Source organism: Hylobates moloch, unplaced genomic scaffold (assembly GCF_009828535.3).
Source record: "Hylobates moloch isolate HMO894 unplaced genomic scaffold, HMol_V3 SCAFFOLD_9, whole genome shotgun sequence".
In the NCBI taxonomy this organism is placed as follows: domain Eukaryota; kingdom Metazoa; phylum Chordata; class Mammalia; order Primates; family Hylobatidae; genus Hylobates; species Hylobates moloch.
In genome coordinates, this window is record NW_026652284.1 from 20,489,001 (window position 1) to 20,504,888 (window position 15,888).

At 39.1% G+C, this 15,888-nt stretch overlaps 1 protein-coding gene across 4 annotated transcripts in view; it reads left to right on the top strand.

Moving 5' to 3' along the window:
- Positions 1–12,163, top strand: part of CDC42 (cell division cycle 42) — a 40,688-nt gene extending 28,525 nt beyond the window's left edge. For 3 of the 4 annotated variants that reach the window (XM_032759233.2, XM_058444642.1, XM_058444643.1), the window contains 4 exons: positions 971–1,043; positions 5,684–5,793; positions 5,914–6,111; positions 10,661–12,163. In XM_032759233.2, the coding sequence (XP_032615124.1) occupies positions 971–1,043; positions 5,684–5,793; positions 5,914–6,111; positions 10,661–10,750 (471 nt within the window). In that variant the 3' untranslated portion in view covers positions 10,751–12,163. Of the gene's footprint in view, positions 1–970; positions 1,044–5,683; positions 5,794–5,913; positions 6,112–9,173; positions 9,362–10,660 lie in introns of those variants that run through there. The other variant, XM_032759235.2, reaches the window with a different exon arrangement.
- Positions 12,164–15,888: the final 3,725 nt, after the last annotated feature.

Consider the following 15,888-nt stretch of genomic DNA (forward strand, 5'->3'; position numbering starts at 1 on the left):
CTGTACTAAATTTGATAAGGGTTTTATGGTCTATTTACATATTAAGCATCTTGTTAAAGAAGGTGTCTTAGGTCATGCAGTTTGTGCCCAATAACATGAATTTTACTCATAAAATTCCCAGCTGGCTGGGCGCAGTGGCTCACACCTGTAATTCCAGGACTTTGGGAGGCCGAGGCAGGTGGATCATGAGGTCAGGAGTTTGAGACCAGCCTGGCCAACATAGTGAAAATCTGTCTCTACTAAAAATACAAAAATTAGCTGGGTGTGGTGGCATGCACCTGTAGTCCCAGCTACTCAGGAGGCTGAGGTGGGAGAATCGCTTGATCCCAGGAGGCAGAGGTTGCAGTGAGCCGAGACCATGCCATTGCACTCCAGCCTGGTGTGACGCAGTCAGACTGTCTCAAAAAAAAAAAAAAAAAAAAAAAAATTCCCAGCAAATAATCTGCCAGCTTTTTCTTGGACACTTTGAGTACTTTGAGGGAACCATTATTTCTCTCAAATGGGCTTGTTTGTAAAAAGGCTCATCTTTTCTAGGACTCTGAAAGGCAGAAAGGTCATGGATCTAGGAGATTTTATTTCTAGATGAAAAGGAAGTGGTCTATGAAGAAATAATTTCTTGGGAATCAGATTGAATGTTGAGGTAGACCACTGTCTCAAAAGTTTCAAACTTGAACAGGTTAATTTTGTGTAGCTAGAGGACACTGCTCCTGTGACACCTCTAAACCTTCTCTGGCTCTTTATCCAGGCTGCTGGGGTGGAGCAGAAGTCTCAGAACACATCCTTTGTCTTTTTCCAGGAATCTTTTAGCTCACGCAAGGACTTGGTTGGCAAGATTGGTTATATAAGGAGATGGATGGAATAAGGGATGATTAAGTCTTAGCAAGGAAACACTGCCTTAACTTAAGAGTTGTCCTGTCCCATTTTAACTCTCTCCTTGCACACTAACAGTGTTGTATTTTTTTGTTTTTAGGTTTTTGACAACTATGCAGTCACAGTTATGATTGGTGGAGAACCATATACTCTTGGACTTTTTGATACTGCAGGTGAAAACTTAATGTCTTTTATACTGTTTTGATCTTTAACAGTTGCTAATTGTCTGTCTCTTGTGGACATTTTGAGAAACTAGCACATGAGCAAAGTACTTGCCTTTTGTTATTAGTTAGCGGGATTCAATATAATGATCGTCAATGCTTGACCAAGGAGCAGTCCCAGACCTGGGTTGGCAAATAGGAGTTTGGAGTACCCTGGGTGAACAGTGTAGTAGATGAAGTAGAGTGAGACTAGAGTGCATTATACGAGCTCCAAATTGAACTAAAGTCCTGATGTGTGCACCTTGCAGAGAATTGGGGACTGCATTAGTGGTTGGGGAGGGACTAAGGGAATGAATTCATAGGAATCACGCCCACTGATTCTCTCCCTTCACCCCTACCTGCTCCTTTTTAAAGCCTAGAGTTTCCTAAATATGCCTAAGGTTGTAAGGTCGTAAGCCATTTACAGTATTTATTATTATTACTTTCTGATATTTGAAGGCGTATTCAATGTATGTGTCTAATAACATGTTTAGTTTCTTACGATAGCTTATTTTAAACTATCTGAAAATATTTTGAGAGTGAACTATTATCTGCTCACAGTATTGACATTTGTCAGCTATCCAAATTGTAAGAACAAATTACTTTCTTCCTTAAATGTGCCTAATTCCTCAGTACTATTTCTTGTTTTCAAGAGTGGCTGCACATCTTAATTTCTGACTTTTCTGTGTGCTGTCTTATTATCAGCTCTGTTAGCCAGAGGAAGATCTCAGAAAGATATCCTTTAGAGTATCTTTAGAATGTACTAATTCTAAATTTTCTGCTTTGAGTTACTGTTACTGTTACTGTTTGCAAGTTAACATGTTGCTTGCATGGAATGTGGTGTTATACTGTGTACCATGAGGAACTGTTTAGATTTAATTGAGAACATGAAATGGAGAGACAAATAAAGATTAGAGAAATTTTTAATACATTAAAATTAATAAAAGTAATGGTATATTAAATTTGGAATATAGAGAAAACAATGACCCATAATCTCATGATAAGTGAGGAGTTTTCTTCTGTGTTCATTTGTGTCCAAAGGCACAGAGAAAATTTTTTTTTGTTGTTGTTGTTGAGATGGAGTTTTGCTGTTGTTGCCCAGGCTGGAGTGCAATGGTGCAATCTTGGCTCACCGCAACCTCCACCTCCCAGGTTCAAGTGATTCTTCTGCCTCAGCCTCCCGAGCAGCTGGGATTACAGGCATGTGCCACCATACCCAGCTAATTTTTTTGTATTTTAGTAGAGATGGGGTTTCTCCATGTTGGTCAGGCTGGTCTCGAACTTCTGACCTCAGGTGATCTGCCCGCCTCGGCCTCCCAAAGTGCTGGGATTACAGGCGTGAACCACCGCGCCTGGCGAGAAAAGATAATTTATGGCTACCTGTGGTTGAAAATTAGTATTTTCAGATTTCAAAGTTTATTTTTTATAAGCCTTTACATTTTCTGGTGAGTACTTTTTAAAGCTTTATTGATGCATAGTGCAATAAAAATCATTTTAAGGCCAGGCGCAGTGGCTCACACCTGTAATCGCAGCACTTTGGGAGGCTGAGACAGGCAATTCACCTGAGGTCAGGAGTTTGAGACCAGCCTGGCCAATATGGTGAAACCCCATCTCTACTAAAAATACAAAAATTAGCCGAGTGTAGTGGTGTATGCCTGTAAGACCCAGCTACTCGGGAGGCTGAGACAGGAGAATTGCTTGAACCCACTGGGGCGGAGGTTGCAGTGAGCCGAGATTCCGCCACTGCCCTCCAGCCTGGGTGACAGAGTGAGACTCCGTCTTTAAAAAAAAAAAAAAAAAATCGTTTTAAGTGTTCAGTGTGATGCATTTTGCTGACCCTCCACCGTAATAAAATGTGTAACATTTTTATCACCCCTCAAATTTTCTGTGGTGAGTCCCTTTACCACTGAATGGTGTTGGCACCCTTATCAAAAATTATTTGACCATATATGTGAGTGTTTATTTCTGGGTTCCCTTTTGCAGTCAGCCCTGTCCCTTGACCTGGTTCCAGGCAACCACTGATCTGCTTTCTTTGTTTCCACTGTTTTGCTTTTCTAGGGTTTCATATAAATGGAACCATACAATATGTAGTCTTTTGTGTGTGACTGTTTTTGCATAGCTTAATGTTTGTGAGAGTTGTCCATGTTGTGTGTATTGGTAGTTGTTTCTTTTGATTGCCGAGTGGTATTCTGTTCTATGAATATGTCACAGTTTTGTTTATCTATTAACAAGTTGATGGATGTTTGGGTTCCAGTTTTAATACTGGTGCTATGAATTGCTTCCACGTTTTAGCTATTTTGAATAATGTTGCTATCAGCGTGGGTATACAAATACCTTGTTGAGACCCTGCTTTCAGTTCTTTTGGGGTATATACCCAGAAGTGGAATTGTTGGATCATGTTTTTAATTTTTTTGAGGAACCTCCATATTGTTTTCCACAGTGGCTGTCCCATTTTATATTCCTACCAACAGTACACGGGGGCTTGATATAGTCACATTCTTCTGTTCGACACTTACTTTTTTTTTTTTTTTTATTGTAGCTATCCTAATTAGTGTGAGGTGGTATCTAATTGTGGTTTTGATTTGCATTTCCTTAATGATTAGTGATGTTCAGCATCTTATGGCTATTTATATATCTTTGGAGAAAGGTCTGTTTAATCAAGTTCTTTGCCCATTTTTGAATTGGGATTTTTTTTGGGGGGGTAAGTTTTAGGAGTTCTTTGTAGATTCTGGGTATTAATCTCTTATCACATACACGATTTGCATATATTTTTTCCTATTTTGTGGGTTGTGTTTTTATTCTGTTGATACTATCTTCTGATGTATAAAATTTTCACAATTTCATGAAGTTTGTCTATTTTTTGGTTGGTTTGGTGTGATAGCCAAACAAATTATTGCCAAGTCCACCTGAATCTTTTGCCTTATGTTTTGTGGGAGTTTTAAAGTTTTAGGTCTAACATGTAAACCTTTTATCCATTTTGAGTTAATTTTAGTATATAGTATTAGGTAAGGTTTCATCTTTGTCTTTTGCATATGAATATGTCATTTTCTCAGCACCATTTATTGAGGAGTCCTTTTACCACTGAATGGTCTTGGCACCCTTATCAAAAATTATTTGACCTAGGCTAGGCACGGTGGCTCACACCTGTAATCCTAGCACTTTGGGAGGCTGAGGTGGGCAGATCACCTGAGGTCAGAAGTTTAAGACCAGCCTGGCCAACATGGTGAAACCCTGTCTCTACTAAAAATACAAAAATTAGCCTGGCGTGGTGGTGTGTGCCTATAGTCCCAGCTACTCAGGAGGTGGAGGCAGGAGAGTCTCTTGAACTGAGGAGGTGGAGGTTGCAGTGAGCCGAGATTGTGCCACTGCACTCCAGCCTGGGTGATAGAGTGAGACTCTGTCTAAAAAAAAAAAGAAAAGAAAAGAAAAATTATCTGCCCATATATGTAAGGGTTTATTTCTGGGTTCTCTAGTCTATTCCATTGTCTTATATCTCTCCCTATGCCAATACCACACTGTTTTAATTATTGTAGCCTTGTAGTAAGTTTTGAAATCAGGAAGTGGGAGTCCTTCAGCTTTATTCTTTTTCAAGATTATTTTGGCTACTGTCCCTTGTTTCAAGATTATTATCCGTTGTTGGGATTTTGATAGGGATTGCATTGAATCTGTAGGTTGCTTTGGATAATGTTGACATGTCAACAATATTAAGTCTTCCAATTCATGAATGTGGGATGTGTTTCCATTTATTTATGTCTTCTTCAATTTCTTTCAGCAGTTTTGAAATTTTTGTTGTCCAAGTCTTTTGCCTTTGATTAAGTTAATTCTAAGTGTTTTTATTATTTTGAGTATCCATTAATTCTTGCTAAATTTGTTTTCTAGGCTTTATCAGTTTCAGATACCGGTCTTATATACCCGCATTAACTAAATATGTGAACCTGTGTTTGTAGTCATGATGGGCAGTGGATTTTGTCATCTGGGTTTCAGTGAGGTTTTTCTTTCCTTAGATGATTTCACTGTGATTGTTTCTTTACCATATCTGAGATGGAGTCTCACTCTGTCGCCCAGACTGGAGTACAGTAATGCCATCTCGGCTCACTGCAACCTCCGCCTTCTGGGTTTGCATGATTCTTCTGCCTCAGCCTCCCAAGTAGCTGGGATTACAGATGTGCACCACCACACCCGGCTAATTTTTATATTTTTAGTAGAGATGAGGCTTCATCATGTTGGCCAGGCTGGTCTCGAACTCCTGACCTCAGGTGATCCACCTGTCTCGGCCTCCCAAAGTGCTGGGATTGCAAGGATTGATTTTTAACTATTTCTGTAGCAAGAGTTTATTATTACATTTATTATTGGGTTTCTAATGGACACAAAGATTGGATGCCACAAACTAGTAATAAAAGCAAATAACATAATAGTAAATTCATTGCTGTTCTGAGTGCTTGAAGTTTGTAGAATTAGCTGATTGAGAATATTGCCCACATATTATATTACAAAGCCATACATTTTATTAGATAAGTAAGTTGCTTTTTGAGTAATGACCAGCATGCTTTTATCACTTTGAGGACACCAAGATTCAGTTGCTGAATTCTCTCCAATATTTTTCTTTTTTCTAGGGCAAGAGGATTATGACAGATTACGACCGCTGAGTTATCCACAAACAGATGTATTTCTAGTCTGTTTTTCAGTGGTCTCTCCATCTTCATTTGAAAATGTGAAAGAAAAGGTAAGCTGATCAGATACTCTTGCCCTAAGAAGGTCATCTCAGAATTTCTACTGACCTATTATAAATAACATTAGAGGCTTGTTGATTAACAAAGGTGTATTTTAAAATACCTTTTTTTAGTGGGTGCCTGAGATAACTCACCACTGTCCAAAGACTCCTTTCTTGCTTGTTGGGACTCAAATTGATCTCAGAGATGACCCCTCTACTATTGAGAAACTTGCCAAGAACAAACAGAAGCCTATCACTCCAGAGACTGCTGAAAAGCTGGCCCGTGACCTGAAGGCTGTCAAGTATGTGGAGTGTTCTGCACTTACACAGGTAAGGATGTCATGAAACCCCATGTGTATTTATGGTCGAATCATTTATTAGAGCATTAGGATACAGGAGTTATTCCTAACAGTGATCAGCAGTGCTCAAAGATGCCCAGCAAGAATATGAACAGCTTCATATTGTATGTTCTTTTGTTAGAGGCCTCTGTGTTTTTTGGAGAATATTATTAGTTCCTGAACCCCTTGTGTTGGTAAGCTGTCGTACTGTACTGAATGATTCGTAGTGGTCAGGGTTGTGTTAAAACAAAAACCTTACAGGAAAGGTTCAGATAAGCACAAACTTGCAAGAGAGGATGTGAATGATTTTTTTTTTCTAGACACTTAAATTTTCATCTAAATACGTCTGATCTTTTCTTGCCAATTCTGACAATTGATACTATACCGTTTCTTGGGCAATTCAACCAGGATAGGGAATTAGTCATAATAATTGAGACTTTCATGTCAAAGAAGGCAGCCATGGCTATTTCTGCCACAGTTCTCAAGCATGCTTTATACAGTGTCTCTATTCCTATGTTTCTGGAAGTATTCCTTCCTCATGCATTCTGGCCGTTTTTGAGTGATTTAATTGGAACTCCTTTTGTAGTTTGATGGGAAACTCAGATTTTGAAGATAGGGAGCAATGTTAGGGTATTTGGAATGGGACTTGTAACTGATGTGTATGGTTTAAACTTTTTCACCTTCATGAGATCGCTGATTCCGTCCTTTGAGTACTGTTCTGGGGGCAAAGGAAAAAGTTATGGAAATAATTAGCACAAAAGTCTTATGTTCTACGGGTACTGGTGCTTTGAAGTTTGAACAGTGAGCAGACATGCCTAATAGGGCAAGATTGAAGGGTGGAGGTTTCTAATAATTATATTAAACTCATTATATTTATGCTTATGTTTTCAGGTAATTCATTTTTATTGTATTTCTAAAAAACGCTATTGGATTCTTAACTACACGTATACTAGGGTAAATGGCATATATGATTACTTATTACATATGCAGTAGGTATTTAGTTTATAGGGCCTAGTGCATAATTTAATAATCAGTTTAGTACTTGGATATTTAAAGATAAAACTTTTATGCTTAACTGGAATATCCCTCAGAATAACTTCGAGGCCTAGTATCAGATGATTTAAACATAATCTTCTAATCCTAGTTTTTTGGGCAGTTTAGTGCTATTATAAAAGCAGTTATTGAAAAGTTTAGAAGATTTTACATCTTCTCATGCACAGCACTGTTTTGAGAGTTTTAAAAAATGCCTGGTGCTTCTCTCTGTGTTTTAGTAACATTCCCAGAAAAGTGTGCCTGTGTGTGTATATTGGGGGAGACGGGAAGGTCATGTGTGAAACACTTATGTCCGTATTAGATACTAATTCTGTGTGCTTCTGATGCATACCTCTGTTCTCTAGATATGGGTTGCTTTGAGGGAAGACACATAGGCCCTGTGGATTCACTTTTAGGTTACTAGTGATGCTTTAGATAATTGGATGCTTTTAATGTAAGATTTTTACAGTATCAACAGGTGTATATAGTAAATCCGTTTGCAGAGAGTATGAAGTTTAAAAGGTCTTAGCAGGTACATTTTTCTTACCAGAGTTTGAAGTATGGAGAAGTCAAAAGAGGGGAAGTTAGAAAATGGGGTCTGTGGTTGTGTTTGGGAGCTAGAACTTTGAGGCTTACAGATTCTGTTTGTTGATTCCTCTAAAACTAAAGTCTTACTATAAACAGATGGTGGTCAAGCAAAGATTAGTTTTGTTTCATAGAGCATTTGTTGATCTTCATCCACGGTAAGCAAGAAAGGAATTCCTTCTTGTCAAGGGATACACTCCAGTTTCTAATAGTTCTCCTCCTCTTTTTTTCCTTATAAAGTATATTTCCCTTTCTGTACTCCTTCCTTCCTTTTATATTTTACTGCCAGAGTTGGTTCCTAGATGTGTAGAGAGAATTGCAGTGGAATTTTAACTTTTATGTGGCATTTCTACTTTGTAAGTGATGTAGAAAGAGGAAAGCTTTTTAACTTTTGCTGCTTTTAAAGAATTTACTGCTGTGTCTGATTTATTTTGTATCTAATGTGACGTGTGGGTACCAGTCCTGTGGGATGTCATGGATGGGGGCAGGATGGAGGTGGGAACACTTGGGGTGGTCTGGGGTTGGCACTTACAATTGGAGCTGTGTTCTGGGACTTTTAGGACATATTTACTTGGGATCAAACTGATCAAACTAAAGAACATGTAAAACAACCTTGGGTGGTAAACTTGTGGCTTCAGATTTAGGTGAGTTTAGGTGAGTCTGTAGACCTGGGTCCTAAGTACCACCACTGCTGAGTCACACTATCATGTTGGAGTTTCTGGCTGAGGTGTAAGTGTATTTCTGTATCTTAATCCCCATAAGATCTGAGAATATTCTTCGTTTTCACTCCATGCTTTATGCTCTGATACCCATGCAGACATCTTAAAGCACTGGACTGCTTGCTAAAACTCATTCTAGGACCCCATTCTTTGTTTTCTTATGACTTGGGTGGTGGTTACTTGCTCTGATAACATTACTGAATAACTGAAGTGTATGCTGTTTCTAGAGTCTGTTCTTTAAACTCCTTCTAGTTGGTACTGTTGCACAATTAACACTTTTTAAATGTCTGAACCTTTCTGTTCTGGGAAACCAATTTACTCTGAAATCTTGATTAATCACATTCAGATATGTCATTGAACCTAGAAACACATAGCATGCCTGTTAGTCTGCTATTTGTGTCCTTCAGTTATTCAGGGACTGAATTCACATAAGCCTGAAATTGTAGTAGATTTATTTGCAAAATGTGTTCGAAGTCAATATATTGCATTTTAATAAAAATTGCTTTCCTGCTCAGTTAACCTTGCTTGAGGTGAAGTTTTTGGTCAGTTATCTACTCTCCCAGTTATAATGGGCTTAAGATCTAGCATTCTAGCATTTTTCTTAAGGCACATTGCTTCTGTGAATTCAGCTCGTTTAATCCGGACTGCTGTTGTACCTGCTAGTCTTTCTAATCCTCTAACCTGGCTGCTATTCTCTCTCCTCCCCTCTGTCTTGTAGAGAGGTCTGAAGAATGTGTTTGATGAGGCTATCCTAGCTGCCCTCGAGCCTCCGGAAACTCAACCCAAAAGGAAGTGCTGTATATTCTAAACTGTTTTCTCCTTCCCTTCTTTGCTGCTGCTTCCTGTCCCACTACTGTAGAAAGATCGTTTAAAAACAAAGGAATAAAACCATCCTGTTTGAAAGCCTCTGCGTCTTTTTACTCACCACCTTAGAGCAACCTCTGTATTAGTTTTTGATCAAGAATGCAATATCTTATAGAAATTTTTTGTGATCAGTAGTCAAGTTGGACTTGTTTTAACTTTCTGCTGCTTGAGTTGCCTGATGCTCAGAGCTTTTTGGTTTGGATTACTATTGCAAAAGGGAACTGGTCTGGCATTAAGAATGTCCTCTTGGAGAAAATAACAAGAGTTTTAACACTTCTAGGTCTTAGTTCTAGATGGAGAAAGTAACACAAACATCATTTTACTCTTATGATCAATTGTTAATTGTAATTGCATGACAAACCTATGGAAAAGGGGTGACCTTCTAGTAGAGTGTAATGGGGAAGGGAGGATTCTTTTCTGGTTTTCCTTTGTGCAGTGAAACTTTATGTTGCTGTTGCTTTGGCTGTCTGTGCTGTAGTGGAGTATTTGTCAGTCTGGGGTGGGGAAGATATTGATGTATCTGCTACTGCTTTATGAGTTCATTTGTTACATTATCTTTTAAGAATAGCATCCATTTAAACAGTTGACTTACAGTTTGTTAATGTCGAGATGTAAAGCTGCCACCTTTATATTTTCCTGCTTCTGATTTTATTGTGAGGGAAATATACAATTGTGGTTACCTTCAAATTTTGAAATTAAAAATATACAACTGTTTGTATAAATGCCTGATGAAGCTTTATTCCTGTTGCACCGACTGGCTCTAATTTTACGTATGTATCAGGTACCCACATTTTTGCTCCCTTGAATCTCCTTGACTCTGTCTAACTGGTGGGATAAAGGGAGTTCAAAGTGACTATCTTTGCAGCTACCATAATCACCCTCTCTCTCTCTCTTTGCCTGTGCCTTCCATAGAATAAGGATGCCACTGACCCGTGCCCGTCCTCTCAGTCCTGTTTCATATCCAGCTGTTTCATTGGAATGCAGAGCTGCTTCCCTTGTTTTTATGTAAAATGTTTCAGCAGCACATTACAAAACTCATATTGAATGAGCAAATGACACATGTGCTTGTTTGTTTCTTGTGACATACATTGGTCTGCGCAAAGCTTTCTCAAAGGACCACTGTCTCACTCATGAATATCTGCTCCTCTGCTCCTGAATTGCTGAATCCTTCCAGTGCCCTGGACAAATCTTGGTGAAGTGAGATTATTGTGTTGAGATTCAGGGTTGTTTTTAATGTTTCTTTCTTTGCCAACTCTTGGGGTTTGAATGTTTTAAACTTGAACTCCAACTTTATTATACTGAAAATCAGACCGCCCATTTTTTCTTTCTACCCCTTTTCAGAAAGGCCTAAAGAATGTATTTGACGAAGCAATATTGGCTGCCCTGGAGCCTCCAGAACCGAAGAAGAGCCGCAGGTGTGTGCTGCTATGAACATCTCTCCAGAGCCCTTTCTGCACAGCTGGTGTCGGCATCATACTAAAAGCAATGTTTAAATCAAACTAAAGATTAAAAATTAAAATTCGTTTTTGCAATAATGACAAATGCCCTGCACCTACCCACATGCACTCGTGTGAGACAAGGCCCATAGGTATGGCCCCCCCTTCCCCCTCCCAGTACTAGTTAATTTTGAGTAATTGTCAGAAAAGTGATTAGTACTAGTTTTTTTTGTTGTTTCAAAAAAAAAATTTTTTTTGTTATTTTTGTTTTTGTTTTTTGTTGTTTAAAAGCAAGGCATGCTTGTGGATGACTCTGTAACAGACTAATTGGAATTGTTGAAGCTGCTCCCTGGTTCCACTCTGGAGAGTAATCTGGGACATCTTAGTGTTTTTTTTTTTTTTTTTTTTTTCCCTCCTCTTTTTTTGGGGGGAGTGTGTGTGGGGTTTGTTTTTTAGTCTTGTTTTTTTAATTAACCAGTGGATAGCCCTTAAGGGGAGGAGGACGGATTGATTCCACATTCCACTTCCTAGATCTAGTTTAGAAAACATGTTCCCCATCTGGTGCTCTTAGGAAGGAGTATAGTAAATGCCTCGTTTAATAACATACTCCTTTTTGAAAGTTGCCTTTTCTCTCCACCCTTGAGTAGATCCAGTATTTGATGAAACTCATGAGAGTGGGTGGAGCCTGTCTTGCCCCTCCTCTTTTCTAGGACGCACTATATGTGACTGACTTTCAAGGACATTTGTTTGCCATTTGCTGATTTTTTTGGGAAGTTAATTTCTAACTTCTTTCACTGATAAATGAAGAAAAGTATTGCACCTTTGAAATGCACCAAATGAATTGAGTTTTTAATTAAAAAAATTGTTTTCCTTCTCAGTCATTGTCTTATATGCTTAGCATAGATTTGCAGCTCAGTAGTATATGGTGTTCCTAGAATGCAGCTGAAGACCTGGTATGTAGAGGAAATATGAGGGGTGGTGCTAGAAGACAGACATCTGTGGGATGATTCACATCCTCTCAAGTTAGGAGGATGGAGGCCTGCTTCATTAAGAAGCTGGGGGTAGGGTGGGGGTGGGGAGAACACTTAACAACATGGGGACCAGTCAGGGGAATCCCCTTATTTCTGTTTTGCATATGAGGAACCCTAGAGCAGCCAGGTGAGGCTCTCTAGTTTAATAAAAATCATGGAAAGAGTCTTATGCAGACTCTTCTTAAGTGTTAATAGGGATTTTATCAGCTTATTTTGGTTGCAGTTTCCAATTTTTAAAAATGTTGAGGTAATCTCTCCCACCTTCCCAATCCTAATTCTTGTAGATTCATTAGTGTTGAACCAATGCTTTCTCATGTCTCAATTCTTTGTATATGCATTCTTTTCAGATGTATTAAACAAACAAAAACCCTTCACAAGCCAGCCTGAGGGTTGTTATTTTCCCTCCGTCTCTTACTTTTCAGATATTGAGGAGTGGGAATTTGACTCTTGATAACATCAATTTCTAGCAAACTTTGGGATAAAAATTTAAAGCTTTATTATTTTTATTTTCTGGCATTTTAGTTTGAGATAATATTTAGCCCTCTATATGTTCAGGTTTGTGCTTTCTCCTCTAAGTTTGACACTTCCCTTAAATACCAAGTAGGTCCATAATAATTCTTAGTGAAGCAGTGTTCAGGAAGCTCACTGCTCATGGTGGAAGGAAATGTCAGTGTACCTTTAATCCATAGATGACTGGAAAGCAGCTCATTTTCCCCCAAGTTTTCTGCATCAGTGGTTCTCCAACTGGAGTGCAGCTTGAACAATGTGATTCTTAAGTTTTCCAGGCATTTCTAAAATGTAGCCAAGTTTGGGAATCACCGCACCTAGGTGGTTATCTCAAACTACTACTATCAGAATACAGATTCTGTGCTGTGAATCTGAATATGGGATACATTTTCTTTAGGTAGCAAGAAAGGTTTATTTACCTTTAGGACATTATACTGATCTGCATGAGAATCTTAGAAACTAAGAACCCTTAAAATCAGTTAAGGTCGATACACTGTGGCCTCATTTTGATAGTTCTCTGCATGGAATCATGTTTGGCATGATTTGCATACCGTGCTAGAATTAAGCTGGGTTGGTTGAGAAGGGGTTAGGAAGAGGCAGATGTAAGCTTTAACAGTTCTAACCAAGAAATGCATCTTATTTATTCCTTGTTGACTATACTAGGGAGAGATACCTGGATCATGTGATACCCTGGAAAGCAGGTACATAGGTATCCTTAGTGTGGTCAGGGGTGTATAGGTCCTTGACTATTGCTGTATCTTTGTCCTAAAGCAATGCTTGACATGATATGGCTCTAGAAGTAGTCATTGGATGGGTATATTATTTTATAAATGAGTAAGTGAAATAAAGCAGTTGTGTCAACGAATTATCCATGTATCAGAAGAACAAGGATGACGGAGATTGACTGAAGCTAATGTTTTCTTAAATATTTTCAGATTGATTTCTGCATGTCAGAAGAACTTGGGTAGCAAGTGGATACAGCTTAGGTTTTCCATTTAAATATTGTTTTCTATTTGACTTAACAAACTTGCTTATAGTTGTGGCTTAGAAGGTGAGTGATATTCTCCAGGGAGTATGATTTAGAGGCTGGAAAGGGTTATTGAAAATAGTCCTTACAGGCTTAGTTTGTGTCAGAATTTATAGTATTTAATACGATGTTAATATATTATTGCTATTTATAAGTGTTATACTGAACATCTTAGAAATAGGTTTTATAGTTAAAGTGATGTTCTTCAAGCTGGACTTTATGCCACAAGGGGAATGTATTATTCTAAGGGGGAAGAAAAGGATTGTGGTTTAAAAGAACAATTGTAATATTTCCTTCATTCTGAGATGTATTTTTCTCACATTTTCATATTGTAATTAGGATACCTCTTAACATTGGTGTACAGTTAATGTAGTAGTACTTTTTCTCCTTTTGCCCTGCAAGTTGTCACTAAATTTGTGCTATCATAATTGTTACCTTCATTGAATGCTTAAATAATGGTACTTCTTTTACTTGTTAGGTTTGGACTATTTTCCTCTTCTTCTTCCATTTGTGAGGTAAATTAGTGGTTATTTTGGTGCTGGGTGCTAAGAAACTCGCAATACAAGGGCCCTGCTCAAGAAGGATCGAAACTTAGTCCCTGCTGGGTACAAATTTAGAAATTTGTTATATAACTGCGGGGGAAGGGACAACATTTCACCAGGAAGTAGCAACTCCATCATCTTTCAGGAAGGGCTGATGGTTAGGGCATCTCTGAATGATTATTGGAGGGAAGTGGCTTTATGTCACACTTGTTTTCTGTAAGTCTTACTCTGTTTCCACCCAACTTCAGATTATGGTGATTTAATTACATGGCCCAATCATGTTTTCTTTCCAGGGCTGCTTGAATGCTTGAATACTTTTTTTTTTTTTTTTGAGACGGAGTCTCGCTCTGTCGCCCAGGCTGGAGTGCAGTGGCACAATCTCGGCTCACTGCAAGCTCCGCCTCCCAGGTTCACACCATTCTCCTGCCTCAGCCTCCCGAGTAGCCAGGACTACAGGCATGTGCCACCATGCCTGGCTAATGTTTTGTATTTTTAGTAGAGATAGGGTTTCACCCTGTTAGCCAGGATGGTCTCGATCTCCTGACCTCGTGATCCACCCGCCTCGGCCTCTCAAAGTGCTAGGATTACAGGCGTGAGCCACCACGCCTGGCCAGAATGAATACTTTTAATTACTACTATGAGTCTTTTTTCAAAGTGCCTCTACCTTAAAAAAAAATTCCTTATTTTATTCACTTGCCAGAATAATGTTGCATTTAAACCATGCCAACAGTAGCTTATTAAAACAGCATTTATTTTTCTCATTCGTTGGTCAGCTGAACTTGTCTCTGGCCTTCAGATTGGGCTCAGGTGGGCTTTGTGTTTGTCATTCTGGAGCCTAGTTCCAGAGAGCAGTGGCTGCTTGAGTGTGGACTTGCTTATGGTGGGCCAAAGAGGGGCAAGGGAAAGCGCATTTACACTATCTCATATTCCATTGCCCAGAGATGGCATATAGCTGATCCCAAGTCAGTGCTATTCATTCATTTTTTTTTTAAATTTTATTTATTTATTTATTTTGAGACGGGGTCTTGCACTGTCGCCTGGGCTGGAGTGCAGTGGTGCCATCTCAGCTCACTGCAACCTCCACCTCCCAGGTTCACGTGATTCTCCTGCCTCAGCCTCCCGAGTAGCTGGGATTACAGGCGTCCGCCACCGCGCCCAGCTAATTTTTTGGGTGTCAATATGTTGGCCAGACAGATCTCAAACTCCTGACCTCCTGATCCACCCTCCTCAGCCTCCCAAAGTGCTGGGATTATAGGCATGAGTCACTGCGCCCGGCCTGTTCATTCATTCTTATAGTGAATTAGTAAATTCAACAAATAGGTTTTTTAAAGCAATTAAGGCACTGAGGATATACAGAGAGTAAAATAGATGTCTCCTGACTTCTAGTTGGAATTTTCTTTCCCTTACAGTTTTGATAGCTGCTTTCTCTTGAATAACTATGTCATCTCTTTCCACTTTGCATTGCTGTCAAGAGAGTAATGTAAACGTTTTATCTGTGCATGCATATTCATAACACATTCATTTGTCATTATTTATCAAAAACCTGTTCCCTTCCCTGGCACTGGAGACATTGGAGAATGACAGTCTCAAGCAGTGCAGAGATGTAGGCAGGCAGAGGTAAGGACTTTGGTCTCAATAGCCTACAGGGTGCTCCATCCACTCACTATATTCTGTGTGCCTGTGCTGTGGTGCAGGTGGTCAGTTGGAACCCCTGATGGGTATCTGGGCCACTGCCCAGGGCACACACAGCCTTTGTGCAAATTAGAAAAGGCCCTTCCAAAGACACTTTATGAACGACTTGTAATAATTTAGTGATTTTATTTTCCAAAGCAAGGCATTTGGTTGCTACCTGCTAGAACTGTTACAGTAAATACACAGATCTATTTTGTGAGGCAAATAGTACTGCCTTGGATGTGGTACCCTTGTGCAGTGCACAACTTGGACAGTTCATACACAATGTTGTATTGAGATGATTGTTACTCTACATTGTATTTATTTAGATAGTGGGATTGAAAATAGGCTAAGG